The sequence below is a fragment of the Drosophila hydei genome, unplaced genomic scaffold, assembly GCF_003285905.1.
Source record: "Drosophila hydei strain 15085-1641.00,03,60 unplaced genomic scaffold, DhydRS2 tig00000211-arrow-pilon, whole genome shotgun sequence".
NCBI classification, from domain to species: domain Eukaryota; kingdom Metazoa; phylum Arthropoda; class Insecta; order Diptera; family Drosophilidae; genus Drosophila; species Drosophila hydei.
This window is the reverse complement of record NW_022045685.1, coordinates 1,825,706-1,845,213: the sequence shown is the minus strand read 5'-3', so window position 1 is coordinate 1,845,213 and position 19,508 is coordinate 1,825,706. Positions and strand designations below refer to the sequence as shown.

The window sequence follows — 19,508 nt, the reverse complement described above, 5'->3', positions numbered from 1 at the left end:
GAGCGGACAGCTGCCAATAGAAACACGCACAGACACGGATTAATATAACGGTTTCACACTAAAATTTGCTTTTAATTTGTAGCGCATGCAAATGCAAAATATAGATTTATATATGCAAGGCGAACTGTTCACTTAAACGCCAACAATTTTAAAGTACTCCAATTGCAAAGCGAATGTGTTCCGTGTTCCTCCTTTTGTCTATCGAGTTATCTATTATATTCCGACTTGTTTCTTTTTGTTTTGTTTTGATTTGCTAGTGTTTTTTGTTGTTCCGATTTGCTCTTCTGCCCGTTTCAACGCCAACGTCCCATGGGCCCAGCCACTTTGACAGTGTACTTGGGCGAGCGTCTCTTTGCCTTCATCTGCTGCTCCTGCTCTATCATTTTCAATGCAGCAGGCCCAAGTGCCACATACGGCATGTTTGGATCGGGAACAGTATGTAGCGGCAATCCCTGCTTGCTTAGCCGCTGAAAGTTCGGCAAAGGTGCATTCTTTTTCTCATGAGCGAGATCCGTGTAGCCCAACTTGCGTCGTTGTTGTGGCGTTATCTTGTTGCAGTGGCAAAGCTGATGGATTCGTAATGCCCGCTCCAGATCGAATGTACGATCGCAGAACTTGCACTGTTTGCCAGACGGAATAGCCGCCTGAGCTGTGCTGTTCTCCCTAAAGCGACGTCCCCGGAATCGCACCTTAAAATCATCGTCGTGGGTGCGACGATGCGCCCCAAGCAACGACTTAATATGAAAGATGGCCCCACACGAGCTACAGCTATAGGTGGGCTTGTGCATTTGCTTAATACTCAGCTGGCTGCGGTGATTGGTGTCGTTCAAATGCCGTTCATATTCCTCCTGTATGGCACCACGCATGGAGCGCGCCAATTTCAACTCATCATTCTCCTCCTCCTCTCCGAAATCATCACGCGGCGACAGGCCATTACGCCGAGGCGATTGCAAGAAGGCTGTAACAAAACCAAAAATTTATTGAAATATGTCCATTAATAGCGCCTACTCACTTTGCACAGCTCCTGATTTTTGCCGCGAAATGGTGGATGTGTCGTCCTTCAATTTTGACTGTGAACACTTTTTGTTGCTATGCTTACCCCGACGATTAGGCCTATCGCTGCCTCCGTCACTGGAACGCTGAGCACGCCTTCGGACTGCTCGCGAATTGACTGTCATGCGATTCGATTCAGCTAGATAGTTTAGTTTGCGTTGCACCGTTTTTTGTGCATCCTCCATATCGGAATCAAGCTGATCATAAGTCTGCACTTTTATGCTGCGCTGGTATGGCGCGATTTTATTTTGTTTCATTTTGATTTTGGTTTATGTATTTATGTTGTTACTGTTCGTATTATATAATGCTGAGCTTTGTGGCCCGCAATGTTCACGAAATATTAAAATTTCTTAAAAATTACTTTGTAATTATGTCACTTCCCCAAGTGTAAAATATAAACTGAGGCTAGACACGATGAAATAAAATACAATGCATGTTGAAATCGGCTCATAATTCTATTTGAATTTTCGCAGTGCTCAACAATGCCGAAAAAATTGCTTACAAAATAAATCGATAGATGGCGCCGCATTTAGTATTTTATAATTCAGTATATTAAATAAAGCGAATGCATAAAATGTTTTATTTTTTCCATGGCTAAATGTATTTAAGATTGTGATAATTTTTATAGACTAAATAAATATAATTTTTAAGCTGGTTTTAGTAAAACTAGCTTTGATTTCGATATATTTCTAACGTAACGTAACGTTGCTCTTTTTGCGTTATGTTGCTCTCTTCTGCGCAATTTACGTGCCTGTTACTTACGGCTGGCCGCGTGCAATTTTTTGGCAGCTAACAATAAAGTAATTGCAGCCCGCGCGAAGTTACCAAAAATCTTGCGATTACATACATTTTGCCACGAAACGGCGCAAACTGGTCATAATTGAAGATAAAATTCTTGTGTAGTGATTTATACTATTGTTATTCGTTGGTGTTGGCATTTAGAATATGAGTGATACGCGTGAACAGATTTTGGAACAAATTAAAGTACAAGGCGATCTCGTGCGTCAACTGAAAGCAACGAAGGAGTCCAAAGAGAAGGTCAGTACTAAGTACATAATGAATGCCCATGTCCATGTAAATTATTTGCATATAAAAGTATAGTATGTATATTTGCATGCAGGCTAAACCATTCCCATAGTGCACATGCATACACACATTGTTTTGCCATCCATGTGTACGTATGTGTGTGTAATTTCGTTAATGGCAGTTTGTGTGTATGTGTGCCGCTTGTCATGCGTTTTTAACCCTTTGCCGTTTATGTGTACATCTGAATCCTGTTGCACTTCTATCCAACTACTGTAACTTTATTTATGTATTTCATCAGCCGCACACACATGCGTGCTAACACATGTACGTATGAGCGTAACATAACGTATTCGACTCGTCATCCGTTACCCGTCACCCGCTCTCCACTCTACCGTTCGTGCTGCGTTGGCAGCCTCTCATTATTGAATTTTAGCTCTGTAATTAGATTGCATGTACACATAACAGAGAGCTCAATCCGCAGCAACAAAAAAAGAGAACTTTCACATTTGAGTACTGTATTTTGGTATTTGTTACAAGCGTTGTTGCAGTGCAGTGTTGCCAATTTTTAATGGCATAAAAGGAGCTATTTTTAGTGAGAAAGAAGCTAAAGGAATTTGTACATGATACTCTATTTTATTTATTTTTAATACATAAATATGTATATTGTGGATTAATTATAAAAGTACCCTTGACTCAATCTGTAAAAAAGACTGCAAACAGTAAAATATTGAAAAAATTGTTATAAGAAATGAATCATTTATCGGTTTATTCACTTAACCGCATAATTAGATAATTAAGACTTAAAAGTTTATCATGAGTCATGCCTCTTCATAGTGAAAGTTTAGCGTTTTTTAAGCTGGCCAGATGAGGCACAACTGCACGTTAGAAAAAAAGCTAAATTGGCAACACTGCTGCCGTTCACACTCGCATTGTAAATCAACGTTTGGCCTCAGTCAGTCGGCAGTGACAGCCTTGAAGCAAGAAACCACCGCAAGCTTTTTAACCATTACCTCTCCCTCTCCTTGCCGTCATCAGCTATTCCGTTGCGTTTGCCCCTTTTTTATATTCGGTTTAAAATAATGAATGCTATTGTACTTGTTGTTGTTGTTTTTGCTGTTGTGATATTTTGTGCTCATGACCGACTGACTGCCAAGCGAATCATTGCTGCGGCTCAAGCTGCTGAAACCGGCTTAGCAACAAATGACGCAGCCTCCGTTACTTGTATATGTGTGCGTAAGCAGCATTAATGTCAACGTAATTGTTGCCATTAATTGCTATTTTATGCGTTCATTGCATTTAAGCGGGCATCAGCTGTTTCTTGGCTTTCGCAAACCGTTAAAAATATATCGATATATCGATAAAAGGGGAAAAGAATAATATAAGTTATCTGGTGTGGTTTAATCATTTAATATGGATATAGAGAATATTGAGGAATCCAAATTTGATGAATTATCAGATTGGTCAAAAAAAAAATCGGAAGCAAAATGTCCTTGAACTCGCCTTTGCCGTGATCTAATTTCGAGCTTTCGAAATTTCGAACTTCAAGTGTACAAAAGTGTCAAGTGTGTATGAGCGAGCGAGAAGGAAGGCGGCCAGATTAATGTCCAATTGCAAACAGGTCATGAACGGCGGTCAAGAGAACGCAATGATTTTGTATAGCGTTAACAATATTTATAACAAGGATCTTATATTTTCTTTTCTACACACCACACACACACATTTGTACTAACAAATAACATACTAACACTCGCATTATTTTGTACATTTAACATTTTCACATAGTTTAAACAAGTTTAAGAAAATAAATATTTAAACAATGCAGAAAAAAGTTCGATAACCTCTAATCGGTCTTTTTTTATTATTCATTGTTGTTGTTGTTTATTAGGATTTATAAGCGCTAATGCAAATAATTTGTTGCTTCACTCGAAAGCAATTAGGAAAGACATAAAAAAAAGAAAGACAGAAAAAGAAATATCAAACAGTAAAAGTCAAAACCAAAATGTTGCGTTCGATTGGCCGCCAGTGGCGCTGTAGTGTTGCGTTTCAGTGCCCTTGCCTTAGCCCTGCCCGCCAGCAGCTGCCGCTGGCGCCATCTAGTGAGGGCCGTGCGATATCAACAAGCGTTGGACAACAACTGAAAGCACAACAACAACAATTACAAGAACAGCAACAACAAGAACAACAACAACAAATGCATAAGGTTAGCATCTAAGTGCACTATACAAAACACCTGAAAATTAAACCGAAAATCATTTTTCAATTCATTTTGGATCCATTGCAGATCGATGAGGAAGTATCACGTCTTCTGGCCCTTAAGGCCAAACTTGGCGGCGATGCAGCACCGGCCAATCAAAAGTTCACCTTGAAAACGCCAAAAGGCACGCGCGATTATGCGCCACAGCAGATGACGCTGCGTCAAGATGTGCTGGACAAGATTGTGCAGGTGTTCAAGCGGCATGGTGGTGAGGCCATTGACACACCCGTCTTTGAGCTGAAGGTTTGAATTGCATGTTAATTGATGTAACCATATGTTGTAATACGATTTTCAATTTGCAGGAAGTATTAACAGGCAAATATGGCGAGGACTCGAAGCTAATTTACGATCTAAAAGATCAGGGCGGCGAAATCTTATCAATGCGCTATGACCTAACTGTACCATTGGCACGTTATCTGGCCATGAACAAGATCTCCAGCATTAAGCGTTATCACATCGCCAAGGTCTATCGTCGCGATAATCCCGCCATGACCCGCGGCCGCTATCGCGAGTTCTATCAATGTGATTTCGATATTGCCGGAACCTACGATCCAATGCTGGCGGATGCTGAGTGCGTCAAAATTGTTGCCGAAGTGCTGGATACTTTGGACATTGGCGACTATGTGATCAAGCTAAATCATCGCCAGCTATTAGACGGCATGTTCGAAGCGTGTGGCGTGCCAGCGAGCAGCTTCCGGGCCATCTGCTCTGCAGTCGACAAGCTGGACAAGGTAAACAAAGAGAACTGCAACAATCATTTTTAGACTTATCAAAAAATATTTATTGCTTCATTTTAGTCACCGTGGGCGGATGTGCGCAAGGAAATGGTGGATGAGAAGGGCCTCGATGGCGCCACAGCCGACAAGATTGGCGAGTATGTTCGTCTTAGTGGAGGCGCCGAACTCGTTGAGCAGTTGTTGGCGGATGAGAAGCTGAAGGCTGTGTCCAATGCCGTCAAAGGGCTGGAGGGTATGCAGCTCCTGCTGAAATACTGCTCACTTTTCGGACTGGAGCAACGCGTTAGCTTTGATTTGAGTCTGGCGCGCGGACTCGACTACTATACGGGCGTCATCTACGAAGGTGTGCTAAAAGCGGATCCCAGCGCCCCACCCTCACCTGTTAAAGAGATACATAACGGCGATCAGGCGACGGAGCAGAGCAGCACTGTTGGCTCCGTGGCGGGTGGCGGTCGTTATGATAACCTGGTTGGCATGTTCGATCCACGCGGCAAGGCTGTGCCCTGCGTAGGCGTCTCGATTGGAGTGGAGCGCATCTTCTCAGTGCTTGAAGCCAAATTCGCGGCTAGCAAAGTGAAGTTGCGCACCAACGATGTGGAGGTGTATGTGGCTTCTGCTCACAAGGGTCTGCACGAACAGCGGCTGCGTGTGCTTAACCAGCTGTGGGATGCGGGCATCAAGGTGAGTGATTTGGCATTGCCATATCCAAGACAAATTATTAACGAATCCAACAATCCACAGGCGGAGCACTCATACAAGCTTAATCCGAAGCTATTGGCGCAGTTGCAACATTGCGAAGAGCATCAAATACCCTTGGCCATTGTCCTGGGCGACGCCGAGCTGGCCCAGGGCATTGTCAAGCTGCGCGAGGTGACGACGCGGCAGGAAGCCAACGTCAATCTGACGGAACTACCCAATGAGATTCGTCGCCGACTTCAAAAATAGTTATATACCATCCTCGCCTCTGGCCAATTCACGCAAAGTTTCGATATTGCAATTACATCGCTATGAATTTTTTTTAAACATTTTTTTTTTTTGCTTTATTTATCAATGCATCAACTGTGTTTTTTTTTTAATATTGTTTTATATTTGCTCTCGTTTGCTGCGCCGTCGAACGGATCCATGTGCTACTATATTATATGAACCTACCATTTAATTGTAGGAATAAGTTATAGCAAATTTATACCAAAACTGGAGACTAAAAATAAACTGCTAACGCATTCGCATTTAATCAAAAGACAAATATATTTATAAAAGACGAAAAAAAAAATTAAATGCAATCTGGAGTTGAAGGTTTTGTTTATCTTTGATAAAGGGGATTTGATCCAGAACCCAAGTGGATCAATAGCTTCGGATTGCCGAAGATTGATTATCTCTGCATGATAAGTTTTAGAGTGCTCTAGTCGGGAGTATCCGACTAGCAGAGACCGCTCTTTTCAGATTTACATTGAATTTGACTTGTTTGCATGATCATTAACATTAAAATTTTATTCTCAATCATGTGTTTTCCCAGACTTTACATATGAAGCATGCGAATTAAAAGTAATATTAATGCTTTTAGTTAGTCTCGAATGTTTCTTGTTTCCTTCTCTTTTTTTGTCTTGCAGTTTGATAAGCCTTGGGCTATGAATAGCCAAACGGATGTGTATGTATATATTACATCGCAGGCAAATCCTCATTATCGATTAGATTTGCCACATCACTCTCGTCCACACATTTACTCTCCGACTCAATAAGACTATTAGCTTCATCAGACTGTTTTATCGGCAATGCACTCTTTTGGATCAGATAGCGACTCGCTGTTAATGACAGTGCGTCCAAAGAGCTTTCCAAATGATCCACAAAACTGAGTATGTTAACTAGCCGACGATTGATATTCAACAGCGTCTGTATTTTCCTCTGGTTTTCTCTGATCTCCTCATCAACGTCCATGGTAATCGCCGTACAAGGTTTTAGGTCTCTTTACACCAAATTTTTAAATATATCAAATTTTATACAATTTTGAACAGTCAAAGAAAGAGTTGTTGCCCAAGTAAAACCAGTTCCATAAGTGTTCCTACTCAAGCAAAAGCCATGCGATGAAACTTTTCATTCATATGTTCAAACATTAAGTTTTAGCATCAGAGCCACTCACTCACACTATTTGCTTTCAAAGCAAAGGCCGAGTCAATTGAGGGTATTGAGACAGATTCATATTAGCTTGTTTTTATATTTAGGAGCATGTTACCTCCAATCTGTTAAATACTATGGTCCTCACCCTCCATCCACCTATTCCTCTATACTTTTCCCTCTTCTAACTCTCTCTCTCTCTCTCTCTATCGCTTTTTCTCTCAAATTCCATATTACTTTATTCTCTCTGCCTCTCTCTGTCTCACTTTATCTTTAATTTTCTCTATTGTATAGCTTCTATCTACTACTTCAATCTTTTTAGCCCTATCTCTGTCTCTCTCTCTATTTTCATATCTCTCTCACTCACCCACTATTTCTCTTCCTGTCCGTTTCTCCCTCTCTCTATCTATCTTTTTCTTCCGTTCTGTGTATTCCTGAGTTTCTCTCTCTCCCTCTATTGTTGACTTTCTCTTCCTCTCTTACTCTCTCTCTCTCTCTCTCTCTCTCTCTCTCTTTCTGCCTGCCCCAAACGCCCTTCTATGCACTTCTCAGCTTTCCAGGGAAACATTTGGCACACACGTATTAACTTAGCACTGTCATTGCTATCTTTGCAGAGCTTGCCACACAGCGTTGACCAGTCAAAGGCAACGCTCCACCAGCAGCAGCAGCAGCAGCAACAACGACAACAACAAGAACAACAACTAGAAATTCTAATAAGGCCAGAGGATGCCGGAAACTCTGCCAGCAACCGCAACGGTGAGCGCCAGCAGCATCGATTGCACAGTTGCGGTGCTTAAGGTGCCAACGCCCACGATGCAAATGCCGCAGGCTTGCAATCTACAGAGCCTCGGCATCATAATGGAGCCAAACAATATCAACATTGAGCTCAATCCTGCGGCAACAACATCCAGCATAAAGGTGAGTGCATCAGCCTTTGTGTAGTTAAGCAAATGTCAAATGAATCGAAGGAAGTTCACTTAATATTGACTTTAACTGTTATATATTATATATTTAGGTTAATGGTTTAATAGATATAAAAGGGAAATACTACTGTTCCAAGCATTATTCAGTTGCCCCTCAATTGTAGCTTTGAAAAGGTCTTGACTTGGTAATTGCGATGTGCTATAAAAGATAGATGTACCAAATTAAAGCACTATATAATATGGTTAAATCAAAAAAAGTCAGTTAAAATATATAATATTTATTGAGTTAGCGATGTCGGAGAATTGTGCGAGGACTGGCGGCACACAGGAATGGTCGATGGGGTAGTTCCACTTGTCGCGCTTGGATCTTACGGAGACGAACCGAGCTCTCGGGTTCTATTAGCCAACATATCGTATGGTATATGTGATCTAATAATGTGACCAGGGGCTCATCGATACTTGGTCCAAATAGCGTGGGCGACAATGGCGCCTTATCCTGCGCTGACAAAGTGTTACGGCTAAAGAAATGCCTCACACAGGATCGGGCTACGCTTCGAAACAGGCGCATTACTTTCAGAACACATGCAGACGATCTGAAGCTGTAAGAGATGCACGGCTTGATTTTCAAGGCCATATTAGTACTGCCCGAAGACGTGGCCAAGTTCCTGTCACTATCGGAACTAAATAGCTCACTGAAACTGGAGACGATCTCAATCTTTGATTTCGTGGCCCTCGACCATGACCTCGTGGTATATTGTGTAATTTGCCTGTCAATTCTCAAACCGTCACCATCTCCAGAGTCGCGATTTGACTCAGACGACGGCTGTGACGTGTCGATCGCAATCGCATCGATGTGATCACCGGATTCTTTGCCTGCATCCTTCAGAGCGTTCGCCTGAATGCGCACTGAAAATCGGTGGCCCAGATTCGCATCGAAGCATATCTTTTGCACCGTCTTCTGGACGGTCAGGCGACTGATCTTATCGTTCGGATCATCGGACATGAACAGCAAATAGATGTCGCCCTTTGGCATTGACTTGTGTGCCTTGAGGTGTTTCCGAATGTGCCGATGATAGCACCTCTCCAGCTCCCCAATGATATAATCATTAAAATGTTTACTCATAACTTCTAATTTTGTCAACAACTAAAAGCAGAAGTAACAAAAAGTTGGGTACTAATCAGTCCAATTATTTCAAAAGAGACTAAGAAAAATTTCAAGCCAACAAGAGAAAAACTAAGCGCAAGAGTTTACAGCATTCTCAATGCCTGCTAATTTTGATACATTTAATGATCATGATGATAGTGATGATGATGATCCCCATCAATTTATTATAACCTCTCTTATAGTCTATAGTCAAAGACTTCATCAAAAGTTTCTAGCAGGTAGATTCTTCTTGTTAATCAGCTTGCTATGCAGATGCACCTGGACTCGTTACTTTTCCCATGCTATGTGCGTCGAGGCTTTACATTCTTGGACATGATAATGTGCCTTATTCTTATAGCTGATACTACAAAATACATCATATATACATTCATCACATACATATACATTCATCATATATATAGATACATACATCATATATTTATGCACATACATACATCATTTACAGCACATACAAATGTGACTAAAAGCTTAAATTCCCTTGACATGCAGATGGTTATGTACATATATACATCTCCGTTTTATAATCCATTATATCTATCTCCTCCTCTTCTTTTTTTGCATTTTTTTGTTCTTTCTATTATTATTTTAGAGTCCTGCTAATGGATCTCTCCCTGTTGGCAGTTACTCATTTATGTGCGTTGCGTAATTAAATTACGCACACGAAAATGTCAAACGTTCGCGCGGCTGCCGTTCGCATCGTTTTTACACTCGAATTGAGTCCGGCCCTTGCGACAGAGCTCTGGCTACTGCTGCGGATGCTGTTGCTGCTGTTGCTACTGCTGCTGCTGCTGCTGTGGTCGACGCATTTTTCATGCTTCAGTGCGTGCAATTTATTTTCGAGAGTGGGGGCAGCTAGGCAGCATGAAAAGGGGGAAAGCGTATGCCGTCTCATTCAAATGACCTAACCCAGGATGCGTTGCTGATTTTGACAGGCAGCGGGCTCGTTGAACGTATGCGTCGACGTTGACGTCAACGTCGCTCCCAAGTTGTAGCTAATACAGTTTTAATATAAATTTCATTTTTGTTTTGTTTCGTTTCGTTTTGTTTCATTCCCGGCTGCCCAACTTTTCTGTTTCCTATTTTTTACGTTTCATTTTCTATTGTTGTTGCTGTAGTTCTTGTGTCATCCTGCGCAGCGCTGTCTTCGTTCTCTTTGTCATTGACATGTCACTACAGCCACAGCGGACAGTGATTTAAATGTAATTGTTAACAAATGAATTGAATTTAAAATTTAAATAACAAAAAACAATATAAATTAAATAATTATATATAAACTAATATATTAATATAAATAAAAGAAAAATAAAACATAAAAAATGAAATATACTTGAAATATGTGACATATGTGTATATATGTAAAAAAAAAACCTTATGTATATAATTAGCTCAACATTTGCGCTTACATGTTTGTTAGTCAGTATAAATTGTATTATTTAAAAGGAAAACATCTAAAATTATTTTAAAACAAAAATAGTTTGATTCTTAATAAGAAATATTGTTTATAATATTCTGAAAATGTATAAATTACTTATTTTTATTGTTTCTTTTGAATAAAAAATTGCTTTTCTTCTATATAATATATATAATTATATAGAATATATTAGGTATATATAATATATTTATTTTATATACCCAATATTGTATTGTATTAAATCAATGTTAATCGACGTTTTTCTCTTTTTTTTTCTTTTCATTGTCAACCCTTTTTTTATTTTATTATTTTCATAAAATGTTTTCTATATATAATTCGATATTTGATAATTATGGATTTATATTTGTATGTGATATTCAGCAGTATGTGCACACTGTGCAGCGACTGCTGTTTGGTTTGGTGGTGGAATCGGGCTTGCGGGATTGTCGCTCAAAGTTGACGCAGTTTAAATCTCGCTGTTTGTGTGCGTGTGTGTGTGTTCTGTGTGCAGTGATTTTTTGTAGGGCTGCAGGGTGCACTTCAACTGCGCGGCTCGTTTGTCAGCACCAGCTAGACCCAGCTCTGGGGGGAGGACAGAAGCAGAGCAGTCAACCAGCCAACCAACCGAACCGATATCATTCAATGCTTCTAATTTACGGATTAATGAAGGCGCAATTTTACATATTGAAATTTCTGGTTGCTCGACTCGATCGTGGGAAGCGATTAGCGACCGTGGCCGTGGCGGTAGCCGTGGCCAAAGCGGAGGCGACACTGCAATTGTTGCCCCTTGTGCGGCTTTTGCCTGGCATTGATGGATTGCCTCATAAATTTGTGATTTGCTAAGCTTGATTTTCCATTTCACAAACTTAATTTTTATGAATATTTATATTTATATATAGTAGCATATGTACATGTATGTACGTATGCCATATGTCATCTGAGAAGGGTTGGGCGCCGTGTGAAATTATCGGGTGCATTGTCCTAGGTCCTTCTGACGACAACGCATTTGCATAAGTTCAAGAAGGACAAAAATACTCAGATGTGTCTCATTGTAACAAACATAATTTGATCAAAATTAAAAAACAAAAAAATAATGTAATATAATTAACATTTTAAAGGCCTGCCTTACTCTTCACAACTCTTTCAACGTCAGGCGTTCAGTTAAGGCTTTGTCCTGCTTAATGCAGCTTTAGATCTGTTATCTTCCAGGCAGCTTTTGAGCGCTTCGTTTCAATTCCAATTTTCCAATTCACAGCTCGACGCCTTCAATGAAAAAAAATGAACAGAAAGATGAGGCGAAAAGAATATAAATAAACGGAAGTCAGATGCTTAGTGCAAACACTAATAATATTAATAACGATAATCGTGATGAAAATGAATCTGCCAATCCGATTTCAGGTCATAAATACGTAACGTCATGCCCATTGATTGCTATCTGCTGTGTAGCCTGCCATAAGTGCAACAGAGACAAAATGCACTGAATCGGTAGTATGTGCGTGCATTCCAGTCGCGGGCCACGCGTCGCCAGTTGCTTATCTCGGGTGACCAGCACGCCACGTGCAATTGCCAATTCCAATTCCAATCCCATTCATGAACCATAGTTTTTGGCACGTATGTGAGTGTGTGTGTGAGTGTGAGTGTGAGCAGTCGATGGCGGGAAGCGGGTAGCGGCTAACGGGTAAGCGGGTAAGGGGACCAACAAATTTGCGTGCAATCGTTAGGCTTGCGTTTTTAATGACTTTTTCGTTTCAGTTCTGTTGGCATTGCATTTAATTCGATTATGATCCCTTCTCCTTACCCTACCCATTCCCGTTTCCTCGTTCCAGTCAGGTCTGTAGCTGGGGTAGCTGTAAAGTAATTGAAACGAAGCCGTAAGTGGAGCGCTGTGTGCATTTCCCAGGCGAACATGTACGCATGTATGTGTGTGCGTCCAAGTACAACTAATGTGGGTGTTAACGGTGTGTTAAGTGATTTTGCCATTTGTAAAATCGAACAATTGCAAAAGCCGCTGCGATAACTATCACATTCGTTGTTACTGTTGCTGTCGATGTCGGCGCACGTTTTGCCCATATTTCAAATGCTCAAAGTTGAAACTTTTGATATCCGTTTTAAAATTGTTTCACTTCGCGCGTGTGCGTGTGTGCGTTTGCGTGTGCGTGAGTATTTGAAAAGTATCGACTTACGTTTTCTTTTACGTACTTTTTTAGCTGATGCTCTGACTGTGCTATCCAACTGCCAGCCTATGAACAGCTGGCAATGCCAAATGGGAATTAATATTTAAAAATAACTGAGTATATGTGCTCAAAGCAACGGCTCTTATATCTTAATTTTAGAATGTATGTTTATATGTTTGCTAGCCATTTATTATTTGATTTATCCCTTGTCAGTTGGTCCTTGGCCGGTTTTTGGCTAATGAAAACTAAAAACTTCAATTACCAAAAGCAGAATAATGCGTTTTTAAACCCAAAAATGTAAGAACTGTAGCAGTAGCAAGAAATTGTGATAGATGAGGGTATATGGGAATGCTTTTTACGGGCCACTTGTTTGTCCCTGGGCTGCTTATAAACAAAGAGTTAACCGAAAAGGACAACGCACGAAAGAAAATGGCCATAAATCAGTGTAAGCAACGCACAAACACACACAAACACACGCAAATAGTAAAGTAATGCAAAGCAAAAGTAAGAGAATGAAAGGGTTTCGATGGTTGTGTTGGACTTTCCATGAAATTTCCCAATGGGGTGATTATTTAAAATTGTGCAGCACATAAATAGCAAACCAAACGCAAGCAGCGGGGCAGCATCTGTATAATAAAATCATTTGTGTGTGCATGTGCGTATACTTCAGATATAATTGTTCCCAAACTTTTTATAATCAAAGTTTTGTAAGCGTAAACAAAATTGAGCGCGCAAGCTTTGCGATGTTTGTTAACGATATTCACATGTTATCGATGCGTGATCGTTGCCTGAGGCGCGCATCTTTAGCTGATTACGCACGTAGCGAAATAAGTGTTGTGAAATCAAGGCAAGTTATGTTGTTCATCGATATTTGTGGGCACACTGTTGCGCATCTCTACACAACAAATGCGCGGTATCATTGAACATCTGATTGGATTCAGTTTGCCAAAAATCTACAGCTCTTATCAAAAATGTCGGCCGATGTGCAAAACACAGATACCAAGGATACGTTAACTCAACTGCTAGAAATGGGTTATGCGGAGATCGAGGCACGACAGGCGTTGGCGCATGCCTCCAATAATCTAGAACTGGCCATACAATATTTGGTCGGCGACTACGATGCCGAACAAACTGATGAAGCGCTACGACGACGCGTGCGTCGCCACTGCAAGCAGCTGCGCAGCTGCCTTATGGACAATCCAGCCTTAACCGATTACGCCGTAGCAGCGCTAATGAAAAAGCCACGCACAGCCGAAGCGTTGCGTGAGTTGGTCGGCACGCACAGCGTGACGTTCATGGAATCTATGCTGGAGTCATCCTCCGACGAGGAGGAGGTCAAAGAGGAGCGCAATCAGTCTCACAGCTAAAAGAGAACGAAAGAGGAGAGAGGTTGCCAGATCAGCTGTTAAAACTAGATATTAAAGCGAATTAAACGAAAGCCAAAATAGCTGTTGTTTCTCTTTTCCTTTGCTTTGGTTTTGTTTTTGTTGTGGCGCCGGTCAAGCCACCCTGTGTGCGTGTCTTTTCTTCTTTTTCAATTTTTGTTTTTTCTTGCGGTGTTTTGTATTTTGAGCTCTGTCGAGCGCGTCAACCCTTTTGCCTTGATGATTAATGATCGTATTTTTTTTACTTTATTCTATTTTGCTTGCTGCTGTTTTCTGCTGATTTCAATTAAGCGCTTTGCGTTAGAGATTTTACCCTAACCAGGGACGGATTACCTGTCATTCTTATAGGGTAATATATACTTATGCAGCAAGAAATATAAAAATTGTAAAAATAATAACTATTATTATTATCAAATTATTAATTTTCAATGTAAACTATTTGTATATTTTGTTTAAGGGTATTTTAGAGTCGGTGTAAGCCGCTTCGTAAGTTACGTGCTACAATTTTCTAGCTACTGTTGAAAATCCTAATTAATTTTGACTTGCAACCGTTTGCATTGTCAACCGCAGCCACGTAGCCGTCGCCGGCGACGCTGCCGTTGTCAACGCTTATCGGCCATTTGATCGGCGTTGCGGCGTACCGCAAAATGTGACGGCGGCTAACGGAGAGTGAGGGAGCGCAACCCTTGACGCGCGTAGGCGGCGCCCTATCATTTATCACGGGTTGCAAATGCTTAAAAGCGGCGGTAACTGAGCCCCAGCGGTGGCAATTTTAAAGTGCACTCGCAGTCACCGTCGCTGTCGCAGTCCCCGTTGCAGTCGCAGCCACAGTCACAGTTAATAAATTATGTATTGAAATTGGATATCGTCTTCATTTGACGCACAATGCACCGCAATTAGACGAGTTGAAAGTGAAAGTGCGCGCGCGTGCGTTCTCTTTTGCTCTCTGTCTCTCTCACTCTCACTCGCCCTTTCCATCTCTCTGCTAGTGGGTCCCATGCACGTTACAATGCAAGACTTGCAAAAACGTCTTTGCTTGTTGCTGTTCTTGCCGGTCAACGATCGTTCGTCCCTTTTGAGCGCTCGTTTACATGTGATTAACAAAGGCTATCAATATGTTGACAACAAGCAACTATAATAATTACAATAATAATCAAAAAGAAAGAAAAAAATAACAAAATGAAAAAGTACGCAGACAACATACATATATATGTAATTGCGGTGCAATTTTGTATGTACACACATACATAAATACATATGTATGTATGCACACGCACACGCACACACTTGCATACATACATTCATATATGCAAATTAATTGGCAATCTGAGAAGAAGCAGCTGAAGGTGCAACCGGCTCTGTCTTAACTTTTACATTTCAACAACACTGGCAGCCATTTTGAGTAATTTGGTGGAAACCGATTGGAAAGAAATCTAAAATGAAGAAGCTTATGTTAGCTGACAGTTAGAAATTGTTACTGGAAATTTCGAATTTCCCTGTACCCGTAAGCAATTAAACTAGTTCCACATCCAATCTTGACTACGGAATTGCCACAGAAATCCCATCGAAATATTCAAGTGGTAAATTTGCATATTTATGTATGTAAAGCGTTTCGGTTTCGCTTTTTATTTGCACAAGCGCTTAATTGTGTAAAAGGGAAGGCGAATGACTGCATGGCTCCGGCCAGCAGCTGCTGAGCGCTGCCAATTAATAGATGAAAATGGATTTGTGTAAGAAATATGCGTTACCCATTTGCATGCGCAACAGCAACAACAACAACGAGGACTACAATAGCAACAACAACAACAATGTATGCCACTGACAAGCCCCGACCAGAGACAATTAGGCAATTATTTGCGCAAAGGATCAAAACCAAAACAAAAAGCAAAGCCAGCGTCTGTCTGTCTGTGCTGCCTCGCATACATACACACACACACAGACGCATACTCAGTCAGTTACACACACGCACGCTGTCGGGCTCTGGGAACTCGCACAGTGTGGCCAAATGTTCTGTAGCTTGAGTCTTCGTTTCGTCTCTGTTTCGCGTTTGCTTTTAATTGAACATGAGCAATTAGCGTGCAATTTGTTTCGCTCGCAAAAATGCTAACGGTAATCGCAGACCCCGCCGCTCCATTCCCCCCATTTGCGTTCCACGTGTGCCACGTGTTTTCAGGCCGCCCAAAACGCACTTGTGTAGAATTAATTTTAAATGCTGCGCTGCACGCGGCTAAGTGATTATGCCAAGCCAGAGAGGAACCATATCTACTCATACCCATACCCATACCCATATACATTCTCATACCCGTTTCCATTTCCATTTCCATTCATTCCCATTCCAATGCCAGCAAGCGGTTGTTCACTCGCTCACTTGCTCGCTTGCTCGCATGTTTAATTATAATTAAAAAGCCTTGGCTCATCTCTAGCGCTCTCGCTCTAACCAATGGGCAAACGCTAACGCTATCCCGTTTGCACATGCTTCAAACATACATCGCTTACTTCCATAAACATTAAAATGGTTAATTGAGTGCTTAGTGGCCGGGCCACGACTTGCAGCAGCCGCAGCCGCAGGATCTTGGGCTCATCTATCTGCCTTGGCCATTGTCAAAGCGCGCCATGCACTCCATAATATTAATTATTTTAATTGAAATGTTCATTATTTTACATCTAATTTAGCGCTGCTTGCGTGTGCGACCCCCGATCCCCGACCCCCGAACCCTGTAACTTGAGCAGCCCAAAAAACAACTCCATGCTCGGACAGGACGAATCCTGTGCGCAATGCTCACATGCTTTTAAGCTTTTACTCTGAGGTCGTGCACAGTGGGCTAGGACTGATTTAAAAGGCAAATAGTTATTTTTTATTTTTGTATCTTACTTTTGTTGTTATATTAGTAAAATTGGTATATAATATATATTACATATATAATAATACTAATATCATAATTTGCTTTTAGTTTAATATTTTTTATAAATATGTTTTAATTATAATTTAATTTTTCTAAAGCTATATATTATTTTAATAAAATAAATATGCGTATATATATATATATTATATACGTATATAATTTCGATTTAATAATTTCCTTAATTTAATTATTTTATTTCTTATTTAAATTAAATTTTCAAGTAATATTTTTTTGTAAATTCAAATATTATATTAAAATTATATTATCATCAATCAAAGCTAAGTATTTGAGTCTCAGCTTTGATTTTACCTTTGGTGCCACTGTGCACACTGCTAGATGTTGCTTATTTTTATTTATTTTTTTTTCTTTTTAATTTTATTTTTGTGTTTTTTTTGGGGTTGCTGCATTTGGCGCGGGGTTTATTATAAATTTTTAATTGGCTTTTTATGTATGAATAATGCTGCGCTATGCCAGCAGTCGTCCTGCCAAAAGGGATGCAGTCCAGGGGGTTGTATCTATGTGTGTGTATGTGTGTGTGTCTTGGGTGCGTGTGCTATGCTTCTTGTCCTAAGTAGTTTGAGCCTATTATTTATGCAGCCAATTCATTATGTGGTTGTCCATGGGCCACGTTTTTCATATTTTTATTCTATTCTCTCTGCTGCTTCTTCTTCTTCTCCCTCTCCTGTATTTTTCGCAACAAATTTGTTATGGACTGCGTAAAAAAGGGGTTAGCGAGCACGCAGCAGCAGCAGGCCTGGTCGTATCTGTGTCTGTCAAGTTGCATGGTTAACCGGCAAAATCAAATCAAATCAAATCAGAGCGAGGTGCAAAATAATAAATGGCTAAATGTCGACGACGACAACAACAAAAACAATAAGAAGTCACGGAACAACCCCCCGTCAAATATAAAAAATTACATTTTTGTCAACTCATTAGAAACGTGACGATGAAAGCGGTGCTAGGTCCTGCTGCTGGTCCATTTAGCGCTTTGAAAAGGGTTTGTCATTTAATTAAAAAAAACAAAAAGCAAAAAAAGAAAACACAACAAAATGATAGAGAAAAATATGTGGAAGAAGGTAAGCTGCCAGGTTGGCCGTTTTACATAAGAAGCTGGCTCCACCTACAGCGGCATTTGGCTTGGTCAGCTTGACAGCTGGTTAACAGTGCGCGCCTACGCACAGGTGTGTGTTAACAGAGCTCTGTTAAGGGTCTGCTGCGGTGCTACCCTCGTTGGCCGGCACCTGCGATAGGCGGCTGGCTGGCAAAAGCCAACCGCTTGGTGTCCAATAGCAGCGCAGCCCCAAAAGCAACAACGCTCAAATCACATAAAAAAAACGAACGTTACATAAAACAAAAACAAGAAACCCCCAACCACAAAGTATCTGGAGCAGCGGCAAATATGCGCAAGAGCCAAAACAACCCTCGCAGCAGCAGCAACGACAACGGCAACGGCAGCAAAGGCAGCGACAGCGGCAGCAGCAAATGCCGGTCTCAGCTAGCAAGCAGCAATAGCAGCTGATAAGCCAGTGAGAGCGAGAGAGCGCCAGAGCGCAACCACCTAACGACAGCAGCAGCAGCAACAGCAGCAGTAGCAGCAGCGCCGCAACGGCAGCAGCAGAGGCAACAGCAACAACAACAGCGCACGTTTTTGCCGCTTTTCGGTTTTCATTCATGCAGCCTCGTCGTCGCATTCGTCAAGTGAACTTCGGCGCTGGCGGTCGTGTGTGCGCGCAGTAGTAGCAGCAGCAAACAGCAACTGAAATTACGTTACGCGAAACTCAAATTTGTTGTATGCGAAGCGCATTGTTTATTATTAAAAAAAAAAATAATACAAAAATTAATTATTTCTTTTTTTTTTGAAAACAAGATATTTATGCAAGTGCTGAGATATATACATATACATATATATCTCTGTGTGTGTCAGTGTGCGTGCAACAATATCTAACAACAGCAGCAACAACAGCAATCAGAGAAGCAACAGTCAAGTGTGTGTTTGTTTACGCCTTCAATCCGCCTCCCTACCAGCCGTTTTCTCTCACACTCTTTCTCTCACTGTGTGCGTGTGTGTGTGGCGCAATTATTTGAAATATGCAAATTTACGAGCTAACTAATTGAGTCGAGTCGAGTTCAGTTCGCAGTTCGCGTGTGCGTTGTGTTGTTGCAGGTGTCGGGCAATAGCTCTCTCTTTCTCTCTCGCTCGCCCTCTCCAGGCTCACCGATCTTGGCTCGTTAGAAGCATCTTCTTATTGCCATATGTACTAATTCAATCAACGGTAAATCACGCGCGCAAACAGCTCTCACCCACTCTCTTTCGAACTTTCCAAGGCAAGCTCTAGCTCTCGCTCGCTCTCACGTTCACGCTGTCTGT

The 19,508-nt window shown here is 41.1% G+C and overlaps 3 protein-coding genes across 6 annotated transcripts; 2 read left to right on the top strand and 1 right to left on the bottom strand.

Annotated features, from left to right (window-relative positions):
• Nucleotides 1–70: 70 nt before the first annotated feature.
• LOC111603150 lies at nucleotides 71–1,453 on the bottom strand. 2 transcript variants are annotated; one of them, XM_023320627.2, is made up of 2 exons: nucleotides 1,100–1,453; nucleotides 71–958 (listed from the first exon to the last, which is right to left on the bottom strand). In XM_023320627.2, exons 1-2 carry the CDS (start codon nucleotides 1,308–1,310, stop codon nucleotides 294–296), a joined length of 876 nt encoding a protein of 291 aa, XP_023176395.1. In that variant the 5' UTR covers nucleotides 1,311–1,453; the 3' UTR covers nucleotides 71–293. The 2 variants fall into 2 exon arrangements, with proteins under 2 accessions (XP_023176395.1, XP_023176394.1); XM_023320626.2 differs by having other exon boundaries at nucleotides 76–958; nucleotides 1,013–1,452.
• Nucleotides 1,454–1,794: 341 nt separating this feature from the next.
• Nucleotides 1,795–6,340, top strand: LOC111603227 (histidine--tRNA ligase, cytoplasmic). 3 transcript variants are annotated; one of them, XM_030223430.1, is made up of 6 exons: nucleotides 1,795–2,091; nucleotides 4,157–4,279; nucleotides 4,361–4,576; nucleotides 4,636–5,064; nucleotides 5,131–5,751; nucleotides 5,812–6,340. In XM_030223430.1, exons 1-6 carry the CDS (start codon nucleotides 1,999–2,001, stop codon nucleotides 6,013–6,015), a joined length of 1,686 nt encoding a protein of 561 aa, XP_030079290.1. In that variant the 5' UTR covers nucleotides 1,795–1,998; the 3' UTR covers nucleotides 6,016–6,340. The 3 variants fall into 3 exon arrangements, with proteins under 3 accessions (XP_030079290.1, XP_023176501.2, XP_030079289.1); XM_030223429.1 differs by having other exon boundaries at nucleotides 2,014–2,091; nucleotides 3,965–4,279; XM_023320733.2 differs by lacking the exon at nucleotides 4,157–4,279 and having other exon boundaries at nucleotides 1,796–2,091; nucleotides 5,812–6,339.
• A 7,381-nt stretch (nucleotides 6,341–13,721) lies between these two features.
• On the top strand, nucleotides 13,722–14,297 carry LOC111603229. Its single transcript, XM_023320735.2, has one exon. It carries the CDS (start codon nucleotides 13,824–13,826, stop codon nucleotides 14,217–14,219), a length of 396 nt encoding a protein of 131 aa, XP_023176503.1. The 5' UTR covers nucleotides 13,722–13,823; the 3' UTR covers nucleotides 14,220–14,297.
• The last annotated feature ends 5,211 nt before the right edge of the window (nucleotides 14,298–19,508 follow it).

Coding starts and splice junctions, on each gene's coding strand:
- LOC111603150 (XM_023320626.2), bottom strand. CDS start 1,310: ATGAAACAAAATAAAATCGCGCCATACCAGCGCAGCATAAAAGTGCAG. Junction 959..1,012: donor AAAATCAGGAGCTGTGCAAA/GTGAGTAGGCGC, acceptor GTTTTGTTACAG/CCTTCTTGCAATCGCCTCGG.
- LOC111603227 (XM_030223430.1), top strand. CDS start 1,999: ATGAGTGATACGCGTGAACAGATTTTGGAACAAATTAAAGTACAAGGC. Junction 4,577..4,635: donor CACCCGTCTTTGAGCTGAAG/GTTTGAATTGCA, acceptor TTCAATTTGCAG/GAAGTATTAACAGGCAAATA. Junction 5,065..5,130: donor CAGTCGACAAGCTGGACAAG/GTAAACAAAGAG, acceptor GCTTCATTTTAG/TCACCGTGGGCGGATGTGCG.
- LOC111603229 (XM_023320735.2), top strand. CDS start 13,824: ATGTCGGCCGATGTGCAAAACACAGATACCAAGGATACGTTAACTCAA.